This window comes from Centroberyx affinis, unplaced genomic scaffold (genome assembly GCF_046629955.1).
Source record: "Centroberyx affinis isolate AG114_WGS23_722 - 3 ecotype Tasmania unplaced genomic scaffold, CSIRO-AGI_Caff_v1 ptg002979l_1, whole genome shotgun sequence".
Lineage (NCBI taxonomy): Eukaryota > Metazoa > Chordata > Actinopteri > Beryciformes > Berycidae > Centroberyx > Centroberyx affinis.
In genome coordinates, this window is record NW_027281086.1 from 28,432 (window position 1) to 55,481 (window position 27,050).

At 40.8% G+C, this 27,050-nt stretch overlaps 2 protein-coding genes across 3 annotated transcripts; both read left to right on the forward strand.

Moving 5' to 3' along the window:
• Window positions 1-197: 197 nt before the first annotated feature.
• Window positions 198-8,384, forward strand: pdpk1b (3-phosphoinositide dependent protein kinase 1b). Of its 2 annotated transcripts, XM_071537082.1 has the most exons (14): window positions 214-357; window positions 2,221-2,469; window positions 2,686-2,728; window positions 2,861-2,998; window positions 3,235-3,379; window positions 3,507-3,604; window positions 3,754-3,829; window positions 3,960-4,028; window positions 4,287-4,383; window positions 4,627-4,800; window positions 4,986-5,203; window positions 5,475-5,532; window positions 5,890-6,042; window positions 6,164-8,384. In XM_071537082.1, exons 1-14 carry the CDS (start codon window positions 334-336, stop codon window positions 6,275-6,277), a joined length of 1,656 nt encoding a protein of 551 aa, XP_071393183.1. In that variant the 5' UTR covers window positions 214-333; the 3' UTR covers window positions 6,278-8,384. The 2 variants fall into 2 exon arrangements, with proteins under 2 accessions (XP_071393184.1, XP_071393183.1); XM_071537083.1 differs by lacking the exons at window positions 2,861-2,998; window positions 3,235-3,379; window positions 3,507-3,604 and having other exon boundaries at window positions 198-357.
• A 540-nt stretch (window positions 8,385-8,924) lies between these two features.
• kctd5b (potassium channel tetramerization domain containing 5b) lies at window positions 8,925-24,919 on the forward strand. Its single transcript, XM_071537091.1, has 6 exons — window positions 8,925-9,171; window positions 16,284-16,392; window positions 17,224-17,315; window positions 17,438-17,533; window positions 20,497-20,622; window positions 23,668-24,919. Exons 1-6 carry the CDS (start codon window positions 8,950-8,952, stop codon window positions 23,695-23,697), a joined length of 675 nt encoding a protein of 224 aa, XP_071393192.1. The 5' UTR covers window positions 8,925-8,949; the 3' UTR covers window positions 23,698-24,919.
• The last annotated feature ends 2,131 nt before the right edge of the window (window positions 24,920-27,050 follow it).

Below are 27,050 nucleotides of genomic sequence, written 5' to 3' on the forward strand. Positions count from 1 at the left end.
AGAGCAGAAACGAGCTGAAGACAAACCTCATTACAATGCGTTATTATTCGATCAAAAACACAAACATGAGACTGGCGCAAAAAGAGTAGATAAACCACGTCTACTGCTATATTTGATTATCAACAAGTGTTGCCATCTGACTCCATATCAATAAAATGAAGTTCAGTAGGGTTGTAAATGTGGCGAGGGGGCGGATACGGGACTATCCTCTCCTGTCTTGCGGTAACATTGTTGTGGAACGACGTCACAGCTCGAAAATGAAGGCGCAGAGGCAGCCATTACTGGAGGTTCTGTAATTATTTTATTTCAAATAAATACTCGCGGAAAACTTCCATGGCAAGAGCCACAAGTCAGTTGGTAAGTATTGCAACTTTAACGCGAATAACAGTTCGAAGCCGGTGCTAAAGATGTACAGTGTGGCGGCTGTTTGACAACAAATTGTTACATTGGGCCTTCATTTGAACAGCGGTGCTAGCCACAGAAGATCGTCTAACGTTATGACTCGCTACCAGTGTTAGCTAGCTAATGTTAGCTAACATAACAGCTAATGTTACGTTAATACGGTTTCTTGAGTACCTGACCTGATTCCGTATTACAAGTTATTCGAATAGTTTGGTGCTGGTGTAACATTTGCCAAAGCTATGATATTTTATAGCATGTCTGACCATTTTCCCTTCACGATTCGTGTTGGTCAGTAACTGTTGGCTAACGTTAGCTGACGTTAAGGCTGTACGTTAGCTAGCCAGGTTCGCGCTTTCTAACGATGCTCCTGTTTGCTAGCAGGCTAGCTGTATTGCGTGCTACCTATTACGTTAACTAATTAAGGATAGCGTTGGATAGTTCGATTGCCAACTTCTTGACTTTCAAATTTAGCGACCAACTTTAGCGCCGTTAGCGTGGGTGTGATTTACTACCGTTAAAATGGCAGATGGTTTGTAAGTTAGTCACCTGGCCAGCTAGCTAGCTAATTGGCTTCGCTGTTAAGTTTTTAACTCGCTGTCAATGATGGCCGGCATTATTTGACAAGGCAGCAGTAGCTAGCGTTAGCTTGCTAGCTAACGTTACTAGTTAGCAAAGAAAGTTTGCACAGGCCTAATGTTACTCGAGTACTCGCGGTCAGGTAAACGTTAGCTTAAGTTTTAAAACGACCATTACTTAGTTAATCAGTATTAATTAATATACCAGTAGCCATATGGCCAGTTAGCCAACATACAATCATGTCTGGATAAGGCAGCTAAATGGCCACACCTTGGATTTGAATGAAAAGAGGCCAGGCCAATTGAGCTAGCGTTAACTGAGTTGTAAGCTAAGTAGCGTTAGCAAATTAAGCGACCTTAACAGTGAATGACGGCTTAACATTATTTGCATAAAATCGTACTACTAGTTCAATAAGTTACAATAAGTAACGTTAGGGATAGTACCTACTAATGTCATAGTAAGCATGCTAACCTGCGCGCTGTATCCTATCTTTGGGTCTTGATGCACCATTTGATTGATTTCTCACCAATGTTTGTGTGCGCTGCTATGTCCATTTGATCACGCATATAAGTTTGGTGAGTTAAGTGGTGTCATTCAACACGACTGTCACATAGAAGTACTGGCTACATAGTTTAGATTTTCAGGTTTAGCGCTGGAGGGTGGGACCGTCAGAAGCAGCTTCTTCAATAGGCGCTCCAACCATGTCTTATCAATTTTAGTCTTCATATTAGGCCCACTTTAAATTGTCCATTGAACTCATTTGATCCCACTATGGTCACAGTAGTGGCTGCAATTACTTTAAATGGATGATTCGGTTTTCTAGTTCCTCACAAGATTTATTTTGCACGTGCTCTCTGCTCTCCACCTATTCTTAGGGCAGACATTCAGGGATTTACTGTGATTTAGTTACTGCTTTGCTGTTTTGTACATCATTGTTTTGTTATATTTATCAATCTGCAGCACCCTCAAAATACATATTTATTATTAGCATTTTTATGGTTGATCGGCACAGTCGCCTGAACTCACCTATATCCCATCAGCGTTCATAAAGGGAACGATCTTTGAGTGTAGTTTTAGACAGTTTTGGGCAGGGATGCACAATATTCCAGATTCTTCTGCTGACTATTACGAATGCACAATTTGAGCTACATAGACACAATAATTTTTTTTACAAGAATTCCAACTGCATCTTCTGTTGAGTGACATTATCTAAATATACTCTCTCTCCTCTTCCTGTTCCAGTATGATGTTGTGCCCATTCAACCCAGTGTTGTCATCTGTTCCTGCCCACATCCATCAATGGTAAGAAATCACCCCGACTCCTGCTCGCCACTTGCTATCCCAGGCGCAAGTAGCAGCCACTGTCCCAGCATGGAGGGCCCAGCCTCAGAGGCCCGGACGCAGCCGGCCATCCAGGCCCCCCAGCCGCGCAAGAAGAGGCCAGAGGACTTCAAATTCGGCAAGATACTGGGAGAGGGCTCCTTCTCGACCGTATGTAGCCTGCATTCCTTTTACCTTATGAATTATACCTGGATAGATGTTGGTACATGCTAGCATTCTTGTGGTCAAGATACTTCAGTGACTCAGCTTCAGTTCATTTGAGGTGAATTGATGAGAAAGAGCTTAAGAGTCACTAGCTTTGCTCTCAAGTCTCTGACATAGCAGTGACATGTCGTCTGTTACATTCTGTCCATTTTGTTTTTAAAGGTTGTCCTGGCAAGAGAACAGTTAACAGGGAAAGAATATGCAAGTAAGTAACAATGCATTACCACTTGGCGAATACATCAAAGAGCACTGTAATTTCAAGGTGGTAAAGTTGTTGAAAGTGCCTTAGCTTTTTTACTATTACATCCTAAAATTTCTTGTTTTTTTTCTCTTCCAGTTAAGATTTTGGAGAAGCGGCATATTATGAAGGAGAACAAAGCCCAGTACGTGAAAAGAGAAAGAGATTTGATGTCAAATCTAGATCACCCATTCTTCGTCAAACTCTACTTTACGTTTCAAGATGATGAGAAGTTGTGTATCCTTAAACAAGTTCAGTTCGTCATGGCATGGGGTATATAACTGAATTATCAGTTGCTCTGTTGTTTTCTGTGCTAGAACTTGGCAGAATAAGTTGCTTGTAATCAATAAGGTCATCATTAATATTATTATACTTACAACATTAAAGACAGGGTTTTTGCCAAAGGTCCCTACATGGAATATTTTAAAATTGGTTGCTGGTCCTCACAGTGTTCCTTAACTAACTTTTTTCAGATTTTGGTCTTAGCTACGCTAAGAACGGAGAGCTTCTGAAATACATTCGCAAAATCGGTTCATTTGATGAGACCTGTACTAGATTCTACTCGGCTGAAATAGTTTGTGCTCTAGAATATTTGCATGATAAGGGGATAATACACAGGTAAGTTTATCTTTTTGTTTTTTATGATAATGTTTACTTTTGTCTTTAGTGCTGTTTTTAGATGAGTTTCAAAGCCTACTAAGCAGCTTATTTGCTATAATTTGCCCCCGTATTCCTTTCATTACAGAGATCTAAAACCAGAGAATATTCTTCTGAGTGAAGACATGCACATCCAGATAACAGATTTTGGGACAGCAAAGCAGTTGTCATCAGACAGTAAGCAAGGTACATCCGCAATCCTACTTTCACTTGTACTTTTCAACATTAAGTATTCAGGGTGTGTATTTAATATTACAAGTGTCAGTTTTTCACTTTCTCAGAATAATAGAAACTGAATTCTGTCTCCTTACCATGTTTTTTGCATTGTTTGGCAGCAAGAGCAAACTCCTTTGTTGGAACGGCACAGTATGTGTCTCCAGAGCTGCTGACAGAGAAATCAGCCTGCAAGAGGTAATGGGATTTGACCACAAGGCAACTCCTATAGTTGCTGATCATTGTTCCATTTTTATGTTATTGGACTCATTTGATAATACATTGGTGTAGCTGATTTTATCTATACTTGTTTTCTTTTTCCCCTTAGCTCTGACCTCTGGGCCTTGGGATGTATAATCTATCAGCTGGTGGCTGGTTTACCACCGTTCAGAGCTGGGTAAGTATTAAGGGGATATTTAGTTTTCACAATTCACTTGATTGTCATAAATTCATGTTTTCATAAAGACTGATCCACTTCTATTATTATTTGTTTCCACTAAAATTATCTTTGAAGGTGATTGCAAGTGCAACAGATGTTTGTCTTTACCTTTTCCCCAAGAATATCACTCTAGCTAACAGCATTTCATCTGATAACTTCCTTAACAGAGTTCTTATTTTCTCTTCTTTTCCCCTTGTGTTATATACTTTGTTGTAGAAACGAGTACCTAATATTCCAGAAAATAATAAAGCTGGAGTATGAATTCCCAGAGAAATTCTTCCCCAAAGCCAAGGATCTTGTCAAACAGCTTTTGGTAGGTCATGTTTTCATCAATAGAGCCATAGGGCCACTCGAAAATTATTTCATTCATTCTGTAATTTGAGCAGTGCCACAACGAAGAAGGTCATCATATGCCATAGTTTCATACTTTACTTAAAAGATACAATGAAATTTTTCTTGATCCCGTGGGGTTATCTGTACTGGTGTTAAGGTTATATTGGGGTCAGTACTTCTAGATTGAATGAAAGCACTGGAATGTGATCTGTTTCTACCTCAGTCACTGGACCCCTCTAAGCGGATTGGTTGTGAGGAGATGGGAGGGTACGACCCTCTGAGGCAGCACCCCTTCTTCGAGACCATCTCCTGGAGCGATCTCCACCTACAGACGCCCCCCAAGCTCACCCCCTACCTGCCAGCCATGTCGGAGGATGATGAAGACTGCTATGGCAATGTGAGCTCTTCTCTTTACTATAACTGTGCAGGTCTTGTTTTTTGTCTGTCGCTTGCCCAATCATGCACACACAGATCCATATGGGCAGTGGTTGAGGTTGTGATGCCACCAAGCCATGTACAAACCATATATATTTAGTGAAACATCAACCTACCTTTTCTTGCTGATCTCCTGTCCATCCTCAGTATGATGACCTCCTGAGCCAGTTCAGCAGCATGCAGGTGGCCCAGTCCAGCTCTTCACACTCCTTGTCGGCACCCGAGTCCCTCCCCCCACAGAGGTCCAGCAGCAACATTGAGCAGTACATCCACGATCTGGACAACAACTCCTTTGAGCTGGACCTGCAGTTCTCCGAAGAGGAGAAGCAGCTGCTGCTGGACAAGCAGACCACTGGAAACCCCTGGTGAGCCCCTCTCCAAATGCCTCACCCCTGTCAACCTGTTGATGTTTCTGTGTAGAGTGCTGGCAAGTTCACTGTGTTGCTTAAATCCTGATTATATGAATCATGTTTGGATTGACGCTCATGTCCTAAAAATATAGAAGTGATGTTATATTGTGGATGAGTGTGTATAGTTGTCAAAAAATTACTCTATTGAGGAATAAATGCTGTCTTGAGTGAAAGGGGAAAAAATGTCTTTACTGTGTACATTAATCAGCACTGCTTATTTACACAGGCACCAGTTTGTTGAGAATAACCTGATCCTGAAAATGGGCCCAGTGGACAAACGGAAGGTGTGTAGATTCCTGCCCATGTATTTGAAAATGATCTCTTAATGTATTGTTAATCCAGAATCTTTATAAGCAAGTTATGGACTGAAACCTCTCATACACGACTCAAGAGTTTGCTACTAACAAGAGTGTTGCAGCATTCTGTAATGGTTTTGCTTTCAAGTTAAAATGTAACCAGGTCATCCAGTAAAAGACAAGTTGATTCAAGCTCAGTGAAGTCACTTTTCGTGGCATTGCTGCGTGTGCGATCTTATAGGAAATGAAGGGGAATCCCCTGGTCTGGTGGGGAAAATCTCATTTGTGTACTAGCCCCCTCTGTTGGCGGGCTAATGTCTCAACACGTCTGGTTCTCCACTGCAGGGTCTGTTTGCTCGACGGAGACAGCTGCTTCTCACCGAGGGACCACACCTGTACTACGTGGATCCTGTCAATAAGGTCCTGAAGGGGGAGATTCCCTGGTCTCTAGAGCTCCGCCCTGAGGCCAAGAACTTCAAGACTTTCTTTGTTCACACGGTAAATGATGGCTTATTTCTTCTTATCCAGCATATTTTATTCCAGCAAAATGTTGACACTTGCCCACTGTTCATAATCTCTTATATTTGTTTGTTTTTTTTCCTTCTTGTGATCTTTGCAGCCTAATCGAACATACTATTTGATGGACCCCAGCGGAAATGCTGACAAATGGTGCAAGAAGATCCAGGAAGTGTGGAGAAAGATCTATCAAAGGCACCAAAATCCTGGCCTATAGGAACGCAGTTCCTCCTGTGGCCACTCCTTCTTAGCTCTGAGGCCAATCACTGAGCAGAGTAACACCCTCTTTAGTGCCCTTCATCACCGCAATGTAAACAAACTCTTAGAGACGCTGGCATCTAGACCTTGTTTGTTTTCCTGAGTAGAACCATGGGGAAAAAAATACAACTTTGGATTCAGGGTTGCTTTGCTTGTTCTTTGTGCTCTCTGTGAGGCTTCTATTGCATTTTTCCATGTATGGATGATGAGACTGCCACCATGCACATCTGCTTCTTGTACATTCTGCAGGGGAAAAGAGAAGGGCAAGCTTGTCTGTAGAATAACACAAGCTTAGGTACCGCTAAGACTATCTCAAGTGCAAGGACTGGTTTCCTGCTTCTATGACACCATAACACACAATCCAGCTTTTGTGAACCAGAGCCTATCCTGATACCAGTATCTTACTTAAACCATATCCTAATCCTACATTGTATGTGCAAGGTGTACTCAGGCCCCACTTCTAGTGCATATACTCCATAGTCGCAACAGATACTCTAACCTGATTCAGTCTCATACTTTTACCAAACTCAAACCCTATATATTTTTTTTGTCAAAGCCCCATTGTTTGAGTTGTTTTCTAGTCTCTTGGTACTTTGCTTATTGCAGTCCACTTTGGGTCTGGATATTAGAGCAGATTGCTGGTCTACAGCGACACACGGGTCTGAATCAGTCTCAGTGTTTTAGTGTGAGCTCTCCATAGACCGTTACTGAGGATATATTGCTAATAGGGGGCGGGTGAACATGCCACTAGCTTGTACTCCCTAATCATAACTTGCTTCTCTTTCCTGCACGGCCAGTTTTGTAGCTCAGCCTTGTCCGCTTTTCTCTCCTAGGGCACTGGAGATATAGTTTATTCAAGTTCAAAGGTGGGTATTTTTGACTGCATTAGCAACCATAGCTAATATTATTGGATGATTTGGCTGTTCTGTACCATTCACTGGCTATTTCTTTGTGGTGTGAATACTTCGATTTCTTTTGTGGTGGGATTGTCGGCTCATCTTCAGTATGTCCTATTGGAAACAAAATCTAATGTGCTGACCACCCCATGCTGAACAGAAAACCTTCATCAACAGAGAGATACATACACATACTATCATTCTCGGAAGCAATCACAGTAAAGCTGTAGTCCCTGGACAAGTTGGCAGGACTGCCTCAATGGGTTCTCAACATTCATTGGGAGCGCCCCTATGTTTTCTTTGTTTTTCGTTTCTTTCTGACATCTGGCCCAATAGAAATTAAGCGATTGATTTAACTTGTGCTCTTGTTTTAGAAAGATATATTATCGTACTGCTTTTAATTTTGACATATTACCTTAAGGTCCTCTCCAAAGGTCCTCTTCCTCCAGCTGAGTCTGTGTGTGCAGTGTGTGCCTGGAGTAGGTGAATAGGAACCTCAGGCCCGGGGGCCGGGGGCTCGATGTGGTTGGATGTCAGTTAAAGGATATCTATCTGATCCAAATAACAGATGAAATTGCTGTATCTGTCTATAAAGTTGAGGAAACACTCTACAAAAGTGTGTGCCTCTCTCTCGTTAGAAAAATTGTTCGAATCAAAGTTGATGGCAGTCGGTTACATTGTGTATGGAATACTCTACCTGGTTTGTAACTGACTAGAACTGTGATGTACAGACGATGTATTATTGAAATCTGAAGCAAGTAATGCAATGATATTAGGATACAGTTTTTGTATTTTTATTCTTGTATAAGGTTATTTGATGGCTATTGTTTAGCCTCTAGTTCATTCTGTGTTATTTAAATTCTAATATATGAATCATATTTGGATTGAAGTCATGTTCAGGGGCCATGTTGTGTATGTATTGAGATGTAAAGCCTTTGAATGTGAATAATTATTGTAAACTATAATATTTTACAGCTTTTTTCTTACTATATCATATACATTTTCTATTTGCTCAGTGATTTAATCATATTTCTGATAATTTAATGAATCTGTTCATTCTCTCTCTGATTATTTGTGCGCTAGGTCAGTAGATGTTGAATGATGAATTTTCCACTTAATGCTTGGTAGTCCAGTAATTAAAGCATGTAGGGATTTAGGCATACAAATAAATCCATGTGTCCTGTCTTCTGTTAACAACCACGGTCATGACACAGTGAAAGCAGCAGCATTCAGTGAGAATGGCATCTCCACATTTGCAATATGTAAATAAAGTATCGGCCCATCATGAATGTCTTTTGTCATATGGACTGTGAAGTTTGCTAGACACTGTTCTCTGTAGTCTTGGTTAAAGCATGTTTTCTATCAAATGATCATGAAACGCTGTATACAAAACGAAATATGAATAAGATGCCTGTCACCCTTTCCTTTAGACACAGGATTATGATATATTTTTCATAACATTTTTAGATTGCTGTGATATTTGTAACAAAACAAAAAATAAGTCGAATAGGCCTACAGTATCTCAAGTCATTGGTCCATATTGAAGCGTCAGTAGATGAAGACCTCTTTTCTGGAGAATAATCTATGCAAGTGTCTGTCACTGCTGGTGGAGTGGGAGTAGGAGTGGCTGAGGAGCTGGCACTCTGCTTTGCATGAATCGTGGAATCTAGTAGCTGCAGCTGAGATATTTCCTGTCAGCCGCACAGACAGAGAGAGCCGAGGGCGGAGAAGAGGGATGGCAGAAAACAGCTCCGAAACAAGCGGCTCCGTTTATCGGAGATGTTTGGCCCATTCCTCGGCAGAGAAGAACATTTCATCCGGTGTCGGGGCATCGAAATGGATTCGCCTGAACGTTGGGGGGACGTATTTTTTAACAACAAGACAGACGCTGTGTCGAGATCCAAAATCATTTCTGTACAGACTGAGCCAAGCTGACCCCGAGCTCGACTCCGATAAGGTAAATGCTAAGCTAGTCGAGCAAGTTAGCTTGCTAGTCGGAAGCGCAGTAGCTCCAGTTTTTTTGTGTGTTTTTTTTTTTTTGCCAAACTGGCTAGTGTTCGCTTGGTCCAGTGTTGGCCGAGCGGGGTGGGTATCAGTTACTCTTGCTGACTTGCGTAGTCACTCTCTCAGCTCTATTAAGGATGCTGTTATGTGTCTTAGGCAGTCACTTAAGGCTAGCTTTCATTCTTTATAGCTAGCTAGCCTTAACCTGCTAAGCTAGCTAGATTCCGACAGTCACACCACATGACACGAGCTTGCTAGCTTGTTGTGTGTAATGTTGCTGTAGATCGTATACGTAACGTTACATTGCTTAAAAAGTGAGTGTGCCTGGGCTTATAATGACACAATTTATCTAGGGTGGTAATTCAGCGGTCTAGTAGTGTAGTATTTTAACTGCAGCTTTCCTAGTGAAAACAGTTGCCACAGTAGTTGCAAACTTTCCCCATCCAAGGCCATTGCATTGCGTTGCACTCATCAAGGTGTCAAATGTCAGCTAAGTGATAACAAAGTAATCTGCCCTGTCCAGTGTTCATAGACAACTGTTCGATTTTTCTTGTAAATTTACCAAATAATCTATACATATGATTTAGTAGTAAACTAATCTAATTATCCGTGTTTTTTCTTTTTCTTTGGGTCGTCTGTCACTTTCTATACGATGAGTGCAATGATTGTCCCCTAGCCCCGCTGGTTCTGTTTGGTCTGCAATAATCAGCCAGTGTGGTGTAGATCTCCTAATGAGTGCACAAGTCATTGCCAAGTGGGGTGAGGTGCTGACAACCAAGAGCAAGGGATGATGTCACTCATCTCCCTGAATGGCTTCATTGGGCGAGAATCAGGCGCCTCTCTGTTTGTCCATCTGCCAGTAACAGCAGTGTGTGCTTTAAGTCCCCCAGCACTGTCAAGTGTCCATGTATTAGAGTCTGTACAGATACTGTGGCGTGCTCTGGTTTGCTCCATTTTTACTGTTCCATTATTATTCATTGTTCTCATCCACTTAAACATTTTAATCTCCACCCCTACCCCCCCTTATACCCAGCTGAGGCCTTGTTTCCTTTCATATTTTCATGCAAATATCTTAATCTTTGAATAATCAGCTTGCTTTTTGTCCTGCCATGAGCAACTGATCAGCCTATCTCAATCCCTTGTTTTAAGTGCATGTCAGACTCCCAAGCCATTACCGTACCTCTTTGCTGCAGGCAGCTGACTTAAGACAGCTCTCAATATAGGACAGGGTATCATTTTACTTTAACCACTTGCAGTCAAACTATATATGCTTACATGATTTTATCTCGCACGTGAATGACAGTCAAGAGGGCCTATTCTTTCTGTCACCTCGCACAACTCTGAACGTGAACAGGAAGCCCAGAAGATTGATGGCTTTCTGAAGTGCTCTGTTTTTGGCGAATGCAGTATTGTGTTTCCCAGCCAAGGAAATGAGTGGTTCAGTTCTCAGTCACGCAGGCTGACGTGCTTCAGTAGGACTCTTGAGGAGAACTGCATTATTCATGTTGTTGACTGGAGCCTGTTTTGCACATTGGGGTAGACCAGGGAGAAAGTGGAGGGAGTGCACTCATGCACAGCCAGTCATCACAGCTGACAGTCACTTTTTTTTATAAATAGGTCTCTATACAAGTCTATTTTTTTTTTTAAATCGTCTGTCTCAAAGTTGACAAACGCCCCTGTCTGTGACCATGTTAGTGTTGTATTGTCATTCTGAATATTTGATGAAGCGTTTTGTTGGCCTGCATTGACTAATTCACGTCATGAGTGTCTTAAGAGGATATCGCTGTCAAATAATTGTCAGTGGTTCAATCAACGAACTGAGAGATGCACATCGATGGACGCCCATCCTTTTCGTTAATGTGTAGCCTAATGGCGGACTACTCCTCTCAAACAACTCAGGACCACTCAAGCGGAGATCCAGCTTTCTGGTTTTGAGAGCTGCATCAATTTTTCAAGCATTCCATCACATAGAATTCTTGTTCTTTTCACATCTGATTTTTTTTTTTTTTCATATTCATCTCCCATTTGCTGGCTGAGAAGGTTCTCTCGTGTGTGCGAGAAATATGGCCGCATTTAATGCCGGGCGGGTTCACGTTGTATGTCATGCCTGAGCACACTGTGGGAGGCAACGTAAATATTTAACGGTGACATCATCATCTCCTCCGCTGCCTCCACGCAGTTGGTGCTCAATGCAACGCTGCAGAGTTACATTGGCAGATCAGGTGCAACTTTAGACCGCCCCAGCCCGACTCTATCGCCTATACCAGCACAAGGCCACTTCATTCACAAAAGCCAGCCACGCACAATTGATTATAGCCTTGTGCTGAAATGAACCAAAATGTCGCAGGCTGGAACTCCCCAATGACTGAGTTTTAAACAGAGTAAATATTTTACACTAAGCTCCTCTCTCCTCTGTGGTTCACATTGCTGCTTTCTACCTAAAGCTCCGGGTGGCAGTGATTTCCCACTCGCCAGCGTGGCCGAGCAACTCTTAACTGTGCCGTTCCACCATGACAGGGAAGCTTTTAGGGGGTCATCTAAAAGGAGTTGTTCATTTAGTGCCTGAAACATTCCCCCGTCATAAATTGTTCAGCTAAATGCTCAGAAAATGCTGAAAAGATGAGAGAAGACCCCCCTCCCACCACCACCACCAACCCAGAGGAAAGGTCAAACTTGACAGTAAAATCAGGCACTAGGCACTGAAATTACAGTGTTAAATATTTTGAAATACGAGATAGTTTCACATAATGCAGCCTTGATGTGATGCATGTATTATTTAGAGGATGAAGCCCTATTTGACTATGCCATTACTACTTGTACTCCGGAGGGACTTTGGCTCCTGCTCTACAAGGATCAGACTTCCACTTGGCTTGGCTAAGTAGTTACAGTCATGTGACTCAGAAGATCTACCGCAACATCTTTAAGCCCTGTTTCCGCAGGGCGCTTGTATTCTGGCTCAGCTGAAGTGAAGGCGTCCAGCGTTAATAAGGCTTTCATTCTTTTTATTCTTGGCCTGAGCAAATTTGTGGATTGGAACGGTTTCACATGACAAGCTAGCCTATTATTAGAGAGGATATATGAAATTTAGCAGTGAATACAATTAAGCCAGCCTGCTTGTTTTGTGTGTTTAGTGAAATTAGGGATCCCTCCACACCTGCCAAGCATGAAACGGTGCAATGCTGCAATGAGAAGTTTTAGTGTGCACACTTTGTGGTAGTCAGAATCCAACGTGATAATTTGTAATGATTCGATGAATAACAGATAGACTTGCAGTGTTCATGTGTCTAAAAAGCCTTATTGGACTTCCATGTGCTTGAAGGGTGGGCCACTGTGGTATTTCCTGTGGGAGGATATGTATTGTGTGTAGGAGAAGAACGATTAGGTTATACAGTAAGCTTTCCTCTTTGTGAAGTCCACCCTTCTAATTAGACTGTTTACCGTCATTTTAAGTCTACAGTTATCTTCAGTCTGTTCATGATTGGGCCTACTTTGATCCATGTAAGAGCTGAAGAATTTGCCAGTTATTCTGTTCATGGTGTCCCAGTGATTTGTGATGAGAACCATACAACACCATGTTGCCCCGAACTAACCTCATCTGGTGGTTATAGTAGGTTGTGTTTACACTTGTTTCAGTGTGGGTTAATTTGTTTGATTTTGTTTTTTCATTTTATTTTTTGGGTCATTTGATCATGCCAGGATGCATTAAGTGATGGGGCTTGGATTTACAAAAGCAGGCATTTGCTCACATTGCGATCAGAATTCATCTACAGCAACAATACACAATAGGACCAGTGTAACATGGACGTGTGTGTGTGTTTGGGGGGGGTGCAGACGCATTAAATTTAATATGGCCACAGGATATGCATAACAGGCATTTTTAAACGTGTTTGGACGCACATGTCGTCTCACAAAATCCAGTATTTATGGTCCGATCTCAAGTCCCATTGAAAACACAAATGCAACAAACCAATCTTTGTGCAACCCAAGACATTTCAGAGTGCCTGAATTTGGCAGTTTAGCCTATACGGTTGGTATTCCCACCACAATAACAGGGCCGCAACCATCCGTCTCTTCAAGTTTAGTGCCCCCCTTTTTGTCCCATATAGGTCTAGCATTTCTGCTTCATTAATATGGACCCATAACGTCGGCGGACAAAGTTTGATGGTACTTTCAACTTAAAAGTTCGGCCTGCTCTGTGATTAGCATGTCATTGAATATTGCACAGTCACTTTTTGTTAACTTTTAATATCTTCACGACCATGAAACGTGTCTCATGGATAAACTGGATTTAAGTAAACCATCATACTATTGCTCAGAGACAGTGCACTTTCATAGGTGTGTTTACCTCTGCACTTAAAGCTTCCTAATTCAATAACCTTCCTCCTCCTGATTCTTCAGCTTGCCTCCTTGTCTCCTTGTCTCCTCTCCTGCCTGTCTACTGTATTTCCCTGTGGTCTCTTCCTATTCCCTCACTCGTGCTCGTTGTCCCCACCCCTCTGTTTGTTTCCCGGTGCTCCCCAGCCTGGGCCCCCAGAGACACAGTCTCTTGTTTTTAATTACAACACTGTCCCCTTTGTGTGTTTGGGTCCACATCAATCACAAGCCAGTGCCCCCTGTAATCAGCTCTCTCTCTCTCTCTCTCTATAAACTGGGTCACTGTCACCCCAAGTGGGAAGACTCCCCCATAGCTCCATGTGCACCCAGAGGACCAGTGAACCGAGGGGGTTCCAGCTTTGGACTCAGAACAATAGATTGACTCGCTTTCAAGTTTACAGAAATGTAGAGTACACACAGTTTTTAGGCTACATATTTACTTTAGGGTTTTAACCAATGTGGGTTTTGGAAGGCCGATACCAGTACTGATATTTTTGTATTTAAGCTTTCGATTTTGTGCCGATATTCACTTTCTTTAAATTTGACCATTTTCTTGTCCCAAAATTACAAGTATTCAGTGTTTACATTAAGCATTTTATTCTTGGCAGTTCGGAAAAGCCTCTGAAACAACATTTGACATGGTTGACCCATGCCATCTATTCAATAGTGGGCGAACTCTGGGAACTCTACATTACTGCCGTTAAATGAAGAATTAGGCAAATTTACAGAAAACATTTTGTAACAATTAAATGAAATTGCTAAATATGCAAAGAAAATCAAATTCCATAGGTTTTACACTCTTTATGTAGCTGAGGGAATATTCATATCCGATATTTAATAAAGGGCCAATATCTGCGCTATCGATCTAATGCTGGTTTACATGTCTACAGTGAGCTAATGAGAGACTTTTCAAGCAACTTGGCACGCTTGGGACGTCATACTTCAATCATAGCTCTTCTCGTGAATACTCATTGAAATATTGTTGCAAACATGACCGGGTTCGAGCTCAAAACTTTGGTGAAACCAGGTTTTGTTCTAAGGCCAATGCATCATGCAGTTGTTTTAGTTTATGTTGCAGTTGAATGTTTCTAGGTTTAGTCGGGAGTCTAGCAGAGTCCATTCTTTGTCCAAGGGGGAGAGCGAAGAGGGGCAGAGCGTGGCGAGATCAGTAGAAATGACTCGCTACTATTGGCAGTCCTCGACTCAGAAAAAATGACTCGTTTTTTAGGAGCTAGAAGAGCAACCGCCAATCAGAAATCATCACTCTGTGGCTGAATGTTGGTAATGACACAAGCATGTTAAATCAGTTAAGTTCTTGCTTATAGAAATACAGTAGATGTTTTAGTTGAAACATAAATTCATTAGTGAATTGTATTTTTCAAGTTACTATTCATCGACTGCAAAATGTGTGGTTAAAATCGGAAGAAAAGCAGACAGTAGCAGCTGAACCCCTCTTTGTGGAAATTAACGGTTATGTAGGATGTGGTTTGATGTGACCTGTCTAGCTGTGGCCTTGTCTGTATCCTCCATGTACGCCCACCTGTACTTGTGCTTAAACTTCAATGACTGCAGAAATGTAAGAACTGACACATGGCAATAAGACTAGAATAGAACTCCATTGGGCTCCTGTGGGGTATTTTTGCCATAGAAAGGAGGTCAGCCAGCCAAGAGGGTTCAGAGATTCATTACAAAAGAAAATGCACTGGGACCTTTTCTCATTATTGGAAAGATTAATGGCTTCTGAGTTGAAGGCCCATCAATCTCTGGACTTGTGAAGGGGAGCTAGCTATGAATGTGCAGGTCTGTTCATCAGTGAAGACTTGGCAGTGTGTTTGATTGTGGTCATGGCCTGGAAAGTATGAAAATAATGCTTGTGTTCTTGTGTAAATAATGTTGGGGAAGCTGCAATGACTAGCAGGCCTGCTAATTTGTCTAGGTTGGTCCTGAGGCCATATGATGAACTGATGCAAACTCACACATCCTGTTGCATTTGTGGATTTGCACAAAATTTGCTTGGGGGTTTTTCCTTCCTGCTGAGTGTTTTTGTGAATGTGATCCACTCTTAACCCTCCAGACATCAGATGAAACTTTGATCTTCTAGCCTTTGGCCATGTTAAACACAAGTGTTTCTTTACTGAACTGGTGTTGGCTGCAGTTGTTCGACAACTTTCACAAACTGAATTTCTCATGGGCTGAGCTAACTATGTAACGCAGATCAGACTGGACTAATTGTTAGTTGTACGCCAAGGTAGCAGCGCTTCCTTCTGGTCCCCTCGGTGGATTCAGCCTGCTGTTCCAAATCTCTTTCTGTTCTGCTCTAATTGTTTTAACCTCCTTTTCCCCCACGAGACAAAGACCTTCTAATCACAGTACTTACAGAAATAGGGGAATACCCAGTGGTTGTGAAGGAATGAGGATCAAACCCAAGGCCTGTGGGAATAGGGAAGTGATATTCCAAAGCTAGTGTGTGTGTGTGTGTGTGTGTGTGTGTGTGTCTTCTCAACCCATGTAGAGATTATCAGTGCAGGAGCTGACCTCATAATTCTTTGGTGTTTGGTTTTACTCATTATGTTTGACAAAGGTAGAGGCCTATCCATTGATTGTCTTATCTTAAATTCAATGTTTCCTAGTCTAACCATACATAGTTAGGAATTCTATTAACCTCATCCTCCTTTTTCCTCTGCTTTCCAGGATGAAACTGGTGCCTATCTCATAGACAGAGACCCCACGTACTTTGGGCCAGTGCTGAACTACTTGAGGCACGGCAAACTGGTGCTCAACAGGGACTTGGCAGAGGAAGGTAATGTTCTCCATGGGATAAGACATGAAGATTAGGGATGTTCCCGAATCCAAATGCCGTATTCTGCAAAGCACAAAAAATTGTTTTCATTTTTGTTACATCCACATTTTTTTCAGTTTTATTCAGATGTTTTAATAGTATGCCTTTAGTCGTGATGAAAACGTATTCAACTGAAAATAACTTGACTGGCTTTTCTCAGTTGAACTCAGAAGAGAGAGGAGCGGCGTTTGAGTTCCTCAGTCAGTCTGCTTGTGTTGTTACTGCCTGTCACACACATACACTGCCGAAATTGAGAGAGAGAAAAAGAGTTGCTTGTTTGTACAATTTTTGATACTAATTTAGTATTAGTGAGGCCAGTTATTTGCTTGTTCTTGTCCTGGCATGTCTGCTTGGCTGATACAGACTTTTGTGAGGGAGAGTTGATTTGACTGGGAGTGGAGGAAGACTCTCTGTCCTCTTGAGTCTGTTCAGTACAGCGGGATGCTGTGTCTCCCCATTGATCCACACTACTGGTCTTCACAAAATACAACTCGGAGAAATTTGAGTAGAGGCACAGTAGTCAAAGATATATTACTCGTAGAGAAGCTTTTGATTTTTTTTTTCTTTTTATTTGTACCAGAATATGCAGATTAAACAAAAAGTAGAGGTAAAATTTAAAGAATTTCAAAAAAGAGGTTGACACAAAAATGTACTGTAAACACTACATACATATCATAGTTTATCCCCTTATGTGAATGCAGTGGTGTTCAGCCAAGTCTGATCTGTAGCAGTTGCAGGCTCACTCACCCTGAAACGCTTGATTTTTTTCTCTTCTGTTTTTCCCTTTTTTAGGTGTGCTAGAAGAAGCAGAATTCTACAACATTACATCATTAATAAAGCTCATCAAGGACAAGATCAGGGAACGTGACTGCAAAACATCACAGGTGTGTACAATTCTGCCATTGACACTCTACCTGGCTAGATTTCTCATCAAATTTAATGTTATTGTATTCTTTTTTTTCCCACCCTTTTTCATCCCTCTTCCCCCCCCCCCCCCCTCTCCCAGGCTCCGGTGAAGCATGTGTACCGGGTGCTGCAGTGCCAGGAGGAGGAGCTGACGCAGATGGTGTCCACCATGTCCGACGGCTGGAAGTTTGAACAGGTAAAGCTCTTGCCGCAGAGTCACAGCAGCGATCCTCCTTTCATGTGCTTCACCCACCCCGCTATCCTCACATTGACCAGACAATCCAATCCTCAATATTGGAAATGAAAAAAAAAAAAAAAAAAAAATCCAAACAGCAAATCGCATCTTTCTGAATGTCCGCATACATGATCCGGGCATCCCTTCTGTGCTCTGATTGGTTGTTGCAGCTTGTCAGTATAGGTTACGGGCGGGCCCACCAGTCAGAGTTTCTGCTGATTGTGTCAAGGGAGGTGAAGGGAGAGGAGTCTGCTTTGCCAAACAACAGCGGAGAGGTGTGTCCCACAAATTTCTGTCCACGGGCTGGTCACTGCATGGTCCCCATGTTGTCCATACACACACCCCGTTGGCCATCCTATGTCCCGACTTGACACATAGCTGTTGGCCATTTTTGAGTTGATTCCTTTCAGTGTTCATTTGTACTGCTTGTTCACCAATGAGGCTAAGAGACCATGACACCTTTTTTCTTGTCTGTGATTGTGTTTTTTTTCTTTTTTTTCCATTCATTCCCCATCCACAATTTGTTGTAGCTTGTCAGCAACTGTCTTTGTTTTGCTTTGATGTAGCCACTTGGCTATTTTGGGGGCTGTGCTGCAATATACTGCTGGTTGTTTTAGATTTAAAAGTGTAAGAGCTCTCTTAAGTTGTTTTATCTTCCCAGCAGGCACTTAACCTAGAAATACAAATAGATTCAAACATTAAAGTATGAATTGTCCAAGTTTACAATACTGAGTTTTACATGAGGTTTTGTCCTCAGTCAAAACCACCAAGGGATTATTTCTCTTAATGGGAAGGCACGCTCATTTGGGTGTTGGGATGGTTGTGTGTGTGTGTGTGAGAGTGAATCTCCCCTCAAGAGATGAGGGGAGATCACTGGATCTCCCATCAGGGCTGAAATCTCACTAATCTCCTTATACAGGTCAGATGGGAAACCCCTAGAAACACTCCCTTATGCAAAGCTTAAAGCTTAGTAGCCGGCCCAGGGGAGTCATCTGGGGAGACGAGCTCAGCTGACCTACTGCCTCGCTTTCAGGGCCACTAATGGCACCGCTGCCTTCAGGACTCCATAATTATAGTCCATTTGTTTTGAGGGTGTGTCATGGTCTCTGGTCGTTGAAGGTTATTATTTTAAAGCTGAGACATCGAGGGTCTCGAGGGTCTTTTAGATTTGGTGCAGGTTGAGTCATCAGCATTGTGGAGAGTGGAGTCCTTGGTAGCTAGTTTACATTATTTGGTCTTTTTGCTGCATTGACTGCTAATGTGAGATCTCTCGACAACAACAAGTCTTCGGCAGAAGCGGCTAATGAGGCGGTGCGTGTCTGAACATGCACACCTGGGTGCAGACAGTATACAGTACATGTAGCCTGCAGTGTACACACACTTAACACACAGAGTTAAAAGCAGTCGATCCGGAAGAGGCATTGCTCTGTTTTTCTAACAGTGTTTTTCAAGGTGTGCATGCTGTTTTGTTTTTTTTAAAGATTTTGTCCCTTTATAATTTTTCCTCTTATCTTGTTTTATTTGTGTCCTTTTGTGAATAAGACATTTTAGCAGGAACATTAGAAGTTGCTATGATTGTCTTAGAGATCCGTTTAAAAATGCTGTGTAGGATTTTCTCATTGGTGTATTCCTTAGGAAAAGGGTTGGCATGACTAACGCCTTGTAATGCTAGGGGGAAAAAGTGACTCGCTGTTACAAGCAGCAGCCACAGTGATGTTTTCATTTGGTTGAATTTGGGTTTTCTCACCCTCTATTCCCTGTAAAGTCTTGACAAAACCCGTCTGGTAGTCTGGTAAGTTATGCAGCAGAAGCAGGAGGGAGCGGACATCATGAAATACGCTGATAGAAAGCAGCTCACAGGGACGGTAGAACATAGTGCAGATAGTATTGATGACAATTCATTTGACAATAGAAGAATTAGAGAAAATCCTACACGCACTGTCTAGTAGTGTCATGGTACTAACAATCAAATCTCTTCATAGTCACGGAGCTAAAAAATGACACTCTTGTTTATAAGACTGGGAGTGAGCTACTTTGCTCCACCTTGACTTTATTCACTATTAAGGAGACAGTTTCCAGTACTTCATTGCATCACAACAATTCACTGACAACAAGCTTGGTTCCATCAAATCAAACCCACTGTTCCCCATTTTGTTTTTTCAACTAGCATGTTTGCTCCCTGTGGTTGAGTCCATGCACTTGTATTCTCTTAGTGACTGACTACTGATACCTTTTGCTGTCCTTTTGTGTATTTTAGCTGTTTCTTTCTAACAATCATTAACTTCTTATTGTGGATCTCACATTACCATATTTTATTTCTTGGTAATTGCCTTCATAATATCCCATCTGTTCACCCATTTCTCTTTTTTACTGTTTTTTTCCCCCTTAATCTTTATGAATCCTAACACATCCCTGTTTTTATTTTGGATTTCCATGCTGGCATGTCTGCAGGTCCTGAAAGGATTTAAGAATAATGTCTAAAATTGTATTTTAGAAATTTAAGGCTGTAGAAAGTGTTTAAATGCAGGTAAATGTAGCTTTTAAGTCTTAAATTGTTTTAGAGGTCCTAGAACATGTTCTCTTGGTGTGCTGCTTTTCTAGTTTGAAATTTCATAGTGTGAGTCATAAAGACCAATACTTGGAAAGGTCTGTTTTTCATATTGACGTTTATTTCACTTGTGAAATTTGTCATATTTCATCCTAAATGCCATTAAAATATATCAAAAAAGTCTTAAATTTAACTTGCTGCAACCTGCAGACACTCTGCATCTCCTGTTTGGTTGTCAACCTCTTACACATTGCTTTAAATTTCCGTTAAACTTCCTCCCTCTTCTGTTTTCCACCATGAGCTGCCCAACATGTGTCTTCATGTTGCCTGTCCAAGGCTAATCCTTCCTCTGTGCTGTGCTCTCTCGTCTCTGTAGCTGGTCAGCATAGGCTCCTCTTACAACTACGGAAACGAGGACCAAGCCGAGTTCCTGTGTGTAGTCTCCAAGGAGCTGCACAACCAATCATACGGGACAAACAGTGAGCCCAGTGAGAAGGCCAAGGTGAGTGTGTGTGCGTCTGTGTGTACACGAGTGGCAAGGCTGGTTGAAAATCCAACCATAGCAAACATCTGTGAATGACGGTCTGTGTTGGGTGTTTTTAAATGCACAGCGTTGATGAACTTTCCCCCACGGGACTGTGATAAGTACCGCTGGTTTATTGATGAGGAACCTCTATGAAGGAGTGCATTGTGACTGCTGCAGTTAAACTAGACTCTGCCTTTTTATAACCTGTATTGATCAGAGGGTTTGTTTGTCATAAGGCTGGGCAGTATGGTTTAAATCAATATCATGATAATGGAATGAATTTTTTTCCATATCGATATATATGACGGTATGGCTCATGTATGCAAAATCACATGTTAAATAATCAAATTAATGTTCATCCCATTGAACCAAAAGGTAATGTTAGGTGTGATGTCAAACAAAACTGAAATTTTCAAATAATATTCCTTAAAATGTTTCCTCATTTTGTCTGAGTTTTTAAATAAAATTTACTTATCATCGATTTAGACAGCTATGATTTATCAAAGATGATAAACGATAACTATCGCCCTACCCTAGTTTGTCTGTTAAGTATTAGAAACGATTGTAGTGAAGCAAAGGTTGATCATTTAATTTTGTCAGTCGAGGACATTTAAGTAAAGGACATTTTCACAGCCAACAACACTCACCCATTTGGATTCAGGCAGGAAAAGAACAACTGTTATTTTGATGTCGACTGTCAAAGACCACACAAGGGGTCTAATAGCATTAACCCAGCTTTAAGATTTATGTCATGTTAGATTTGACCTGAAATGGAAAAAGTCTAAAAATTGTAATCCGGGGTGGGTGGGGGGGCCTATTTTATTTATTTAGTCCTATTTAGACAAGTACATGTAGATGAATTGCGCTTGATGAAATGAGCTTGGTAGAAAGGTTCCTTTGGATAACTTTTGTATTATTTTTTATTTTATTTGTTGTTCTGTGTAATTAGGTATGTGTATGTTCATTTCATCCCTGTCAAAGTCCAATGAAGAGTAGTAATAGTGTGTCTGATACTCAGTCGAGTCTTCATTGGACTGTTTGCATAGAGAGATTAAATGTTAGTCGTTAAGTGATGTGAATCCCCTCTGAACGTAACCCGTTAGTTTTATTTTTCTCCTTATTCTCCTTTCTAACATTTACACCTCCATTCATTTCCATTCTTTTAAGACATGCCTTTCTTGTCTTCTTCTGTGCCGTCTGCATGCTGCATGTTGCTCAGAGCGAGGACGAAGAGACGGATTATGAAATGAATGACTCTGATTAGGGTTGAGCACTTATGACTCAATGGTGAGCGCTCAACTGCTCTCTTAGTCCCTCCACCGCACCTCCTTAGTTTCTCCTCGTCCTCCCTTTCCATCCCTCTTTGACCCAATTTATGCTACTGAGGGCTTTTTCACGTTCGTTTTCAAAGACGCCTTCAGTCGAAAAGATGTTTTTACACGTTTTGAATCGAGCTTTGGCCTGCCACCTCCAGAGGTTACAAGCCAAAGCTGGATCAAAAGCCTGATGCTGCCTGTTTAGACCGGTCAGACTATTTCCCTTCAGGTAAAGCTCTCTTTGAAACCAGATGGGAAAAGCTCCATTCTGTCAGTAGTGTAAATAGGACCTTTTGTTACTATTGTCATGGTCACAACCTTGGTCAATGGAGGGCATCCTGTATCGTCAGCTGCTGCACTTTGACTTATTGTCTTCCACTCAATGAAATGAGGGGGATTTAGCTGCGTCCGTCCCTCTGTCAAACGTGATATCTTACACACCACTGATCTAATTTTGACGAACCTTAGATGGATGATGCATCTTTGCACCATTTGCTCAGTTAAAAATTAGATTGCCCTATAATTAATTAAAGGCACTATAGTTAAAGGTCAAACTTTTAACTCTAACATTAAATCTCAGACATCTCTGGTACGATTTTGATGAAACTTGGAGGAATGATGTGAAATTGCACAGATTGGCCTGATGGAGGCACTATAATTAAAAGGCAAGTTTATTTATATAGCACATTTCGCACACAAAGGCAATTCAAAGTGCTTTACATAAGACATTAGATAAGAAATACAGGCTAAGATAACTAAAAACAAAAAGAGATTATAAAGCGTATAAGAAGAGGGTATAAATAAAGAATTAAAATGCATAAAAGAGAATAAAGATCAAGTTTCAGTCAAAATTTCTAACTTTGAAAGGCTCCAGCTCTGACACCACAAGTCCGATTGATACAAAACATGCAACACAAATACAGCTGTCCTGACAAATTACACTGATTTGCCTAATGGGGGCGCTGTGATTACAGGTCCAAATTTTTAACTCAGGAACACGATATCTCAGACACCATTGGTCCGATTTTGACAAAACATAGAGGGATGATGCATTTTGGTGCTGTGTTCTAGCATTTAAAAACATTAGGTGTCTGAGAATTGATGCGAGACACCATACAAATGACTCCACAGATAAAGACCATACTATACACCGTACCAGCATTGCTTAACATAGTATTAAATGATTAGCCCAAGCAATGACGGCATCATGCATGATGGGACGCGACATGTTTATGTTGCCTTGTTTTGATCCTTGGCTCAAACTAATGAGATTAGTTTCGCCCTTCATCTCTTTGGGATTTCAGACTCGGCCGAAGCGTCATGGTTAGTTGTAGCTTTTATCGCCGTGCCTTTCCGGTACCAAGGTTGACCGCACCTGCCAAGGTTCCCTTTGTGAACTGACCCTGACGTCGCTCTACAAGTACGCACTCCTAGTTTGTAGCGCAGCAGATTTATTTTCCTCCCTCATGTTAGCATTTCCTTTTTCTCCCCTCACTCCATTCAGTGTGTGTTTCAGCCTGCATGTAGAAGTGTGCTGCTGGCTGAGAGAGTTAGCACTGCTGAAGTGTTGTAGGGAAAACATTACAACGTGTGTTTGAGTGCTCACCTGCAGGAACTGTACACAACAGGTACTGAAGGGCTTACAGAGCATGTGGTACTTTGTGTTTTTGTTCCTTATGCCATTAAGCCTCTTCTGTCTCTGCAGATTCTCCAGGAAAGGGGTTCCCGGATGTGAAGAGGACTCAGTATTACGAGCTCCAGGTGTTACGATGCAAACATATCATCTTTGTGGAAGAACGTTTGGCACAATGGAGATTCAAAGGGGGGTGTACATTTGTTTTGTGTTTTCCCTCCTTTTTTTTTTTTATTTCTTGATGTAAATAAGTCTGTTTACTGACTTTTTTGTGCCTGTACGTTTAAACTGGACCTTTTTGAATTAGCGGCAAGATTTTTGGTTTTTCCAACTAAAAGTAAGGAATTGTAATCTTCAAATGTTTTATGCTACAAAATCTGGCCATGATCACACAAGGCCAATGATTCACTCAGGGTCTTCTATTGAGTTCCTTCTTATATCCTCCAACTCAAGGGTCTTGTAAGGGATCATTATGGTCTTTATAACTCAAAGTATCAAACTTACAAAAAATCTTCATTATTTAGATGAATTGAGATGTTAAGAAGGGAATTATGCATTTACTTAGCACATGTTAAGAGTTGGGCCATTAAATGTGAGATGCGCCCCAAAAACGAATTGAGAGAATGTTATTTCAAAGATCTTGGACAGTTGAATTGAGATTTGTGAACATGATGAACTGTATCCCAAAAATAGAAACTATAACTAATGCTTTGTACACACTTGCACATTTTTGTTAGCTACTTTTGGGGAAACTTTTTAGTTTTTTTTTGTTTGTTTTTTTTACTTTCCAGTTACTATTCACATTCACAATCGCAGCAAAACATTAAACATTCATCATCATAATGTCAACGAGGCAGGCAGGAACTGAGAATCGTTACCCATATGAATCTTTCCTTGCTATTTACCTAAATTAAAATTTCACGTGCCCTAAGATGTGAGTGATTTGGTTTTATACTTAAAAGGACATTAAGTAATTTATAACTTTTATCAAGGACGAATTGCGGAAACATCGACAGGTCTCTGGCACAGCTTAAGGTGGAAATAAAAAATATGAAGAAATAAATCGAAGTCACATTTTTCTTTTTTTCTTTTTTTTATGGAACGAGTAAGCTAGCTAATTAGAACAGAGATTTAGTCAAAATGTCTAGTTGAAGAGGTAATATATCACCATCCAAAAAATTACCTGGCAAAGAAATGGTTGAGTCATTGGTATTGATCAGCACTCCCATCACACCCTCGCAGATTTGGCCATTTTGTGCTATGGGACAGGAAAAATCTTACTTAATGCATTTAAATAAATGAGATCAATATATATATATTCTCAGAAATGTATTCTCAGAAATGAACTAGGAACCTTAATGCAAAGTGTCTCTAGCCTACATGATGCAGGATAACGATTCATAATGTTCCTTGTCCACAAACTCCACTAAAACTTTTCAATTGTTTTCAAAACATTTCCAAATCCAGGTTCAGTGAGGATTTTGCAGCTCCTGGAAATGTGGATTTGACAATTTTAAAGAGCTGAAATATTGTTCTCAAAATGTTTTAAAGCACAAGTGTATTTGAGGTCAGGAGAGATTTTCTGAAGCTGTATTAGTTTGACAATGAAAATGACTGTAGCCACTGTGGTTTCTTATCTGTAGTCACTTGATAACATCGCAGTTTAGCCTCGACTCTTCCTCATGTTCATAAATCTAGAGTGAACTGTCAAAAATCAAAGGAGTTTCAAATGTGAATTCTGTTTTCGGGGTGATTTTCCGTTTAACATCAGTGTCCTGTGACGAGGGCCTGGACTTCTTCCTGTTGAATCAAGCAGTCAGGAAAAAAAAAAATCCTGAGAGACAATGTCGTCTTTGTTTTCTCACTGACTTCTGAGTTTTCCTAACCTGATTTATTTTGTATGTTAGAGGGAACATCTTGTTTGATTAAGGGTTTTTTGAGGGAAAATATTTTTGGTGTGGGAGGTTTGGGGATTGGAACTGTTTGAAGGCGATGGTGAAGGAATATCTGTTCATATCCTTTTTTTTTTTTTTTTTTTGATGTAAATAATCCAAGTCCAATATTAATATTTAACTCTTAAAAACTGCACGTTTTGTACACTGTATAGAAAAACGCAACTTCAAATAGAAGTTGTTTATACTGGATCTTTAAAAGCTAAAAAAATCTTGACAATGTTGACTTCTGTTTTGCATTGTTTGTACAGGATTCTAGACCTATTGAGATTTCTAAGTTAGGATTGAACCGGTTGATGCTGAATATGGTGTCTTTCACTGAGAACATGCCTGGAACATCTTTTTGATATCCAATAACAAAGCTATACTTGGCTGGCTAAGAAGTTGACTGTTACATTTAAAAACAACAAAAAAAAAAACAACAAAAAAAAAACAAACAAATGTATTTTTTTCCTGCAGTGTGATAGATTCTTCTAAGCATTTTGAATTGTGTAGATTTCGTACACAGCGTTACAAGCACTACAGTGGGAATAACACTGTGCACAATGCTTATAAGCCTGTAATGTTGTTAATGTAAATACTGCATTTTAGAACACTTTTTTTATAGGAAGATGTTTCAGGTTTGACGTGTGGTTTTGACTGGTTGGATATTTCATTCACAAATAATCATTTAGTGTTGCCTTTTTTTTTTTTTTCCCAATGACCAAAATCCAATGTCTTATGTGTATTGTACACATTGATCTTAGTGTCAGGGAGGAGTGAACTTTTCTTATTGCTGGCACACTTTGTACATATACAGACTTGTTAACGACACACAAACCTCCATTTACTCACACCTACACGTATACACTTGACTAAAACACAATTTTATATTGTTGGGGACTAAAGTATGGATGCATGTTTTTGATATCTATACATATATATATTATATACACACACACAAGGGCTTTTAAAGTGCAAAATCTGAGATCTGCAAAGAGGTTCAATCAAAATAGACTGGATTTCCTGCCAGAGCTAGGCTATGTTTACATTTGCTATAGTATTCTGAAGCCTTCCAATTATATACTGTGTCTTGCACTCCCTCACATACCTTAACATAGTCTGACTTGTTTGACTGCACCAATGGCAACTAGCACTCCCACTCCACACTGAACTGATATTCACGCAGACTTGTTAACAGATAAGATACTCTATTTCTAACAGCCTGTGCTTGAGCGTAGCAGACAATCTCGCTTTGTGACGGTAGTGATGCTCATTTTTAATACGGTGAAGTTTAGCTACGTCGGCTCGGAGGGGGAAGGTTTATTTTGGTCTCCTTTTGAGCCTTGCTGCAATGAGATTTTAAAGTGTTTTCTATTTGGTTTGCTTGATTCTGTTGTAACATTTGATATACTCTGGTTTAAGCCGTTTCACCCCTCCACATTACCTTTAATGCCCTTCCCAAGCAGGTTGTCTAGTTGAGCATTTGGCTTTGATAATCATTTCATGTGATGGATGAACTTA

What these genes read in the sequence shown, in the direction of transcription:
- pdpk1b (XM_071537082.1), top strand. Translation starts at nt 334, where the DNA reads ATGGCAAGAGCCACAAGTCAGTTG. An exon ending in GCCCAGTGGACAAACGGAAG is followed by an intron (nt 5,533 to 5,889) that starts GTGTGTAGATTC and finishes TCTCCACTGCAG; the next exon opens with GGTCTGTTTGCTCGACGGAG. An exon ending in AGACTTTCTTTGTTCACACG is followed by an intron (nt 6,043 to 6,163) that starts GTAAATGATGGC and finishes TGATCTTTGCAG; the next exon opens with CCTAATCGAACATACTATTT.
- kctd5b (XM_071537091.1), top strand. Translation starts at nt 8,950, where the DNA reads ATGGCAGAAAACAGCTCCGAAACAAGCGGCTCCGTTTATCGGAGATGT. An exon ending in CAGGGACTTGGCAGAGGAAG is followed by an intron (nt 16,393 to 17,223) that starts GTAATGTTCTCC and finishes TCCCTTTTTTAG; the next exon opens with GTGTGCTAGAAGAAGCAGAA. An exon ending in AGCCCAGTGAGAAGGCCAAG is followed by an intron (nt 20,623 to 23,667) that starts GTGAGTGTGTGT and finishes CTGTCTCTGCAG; the next exon opens with ATTCTCCAGGAAAGGGGTTC.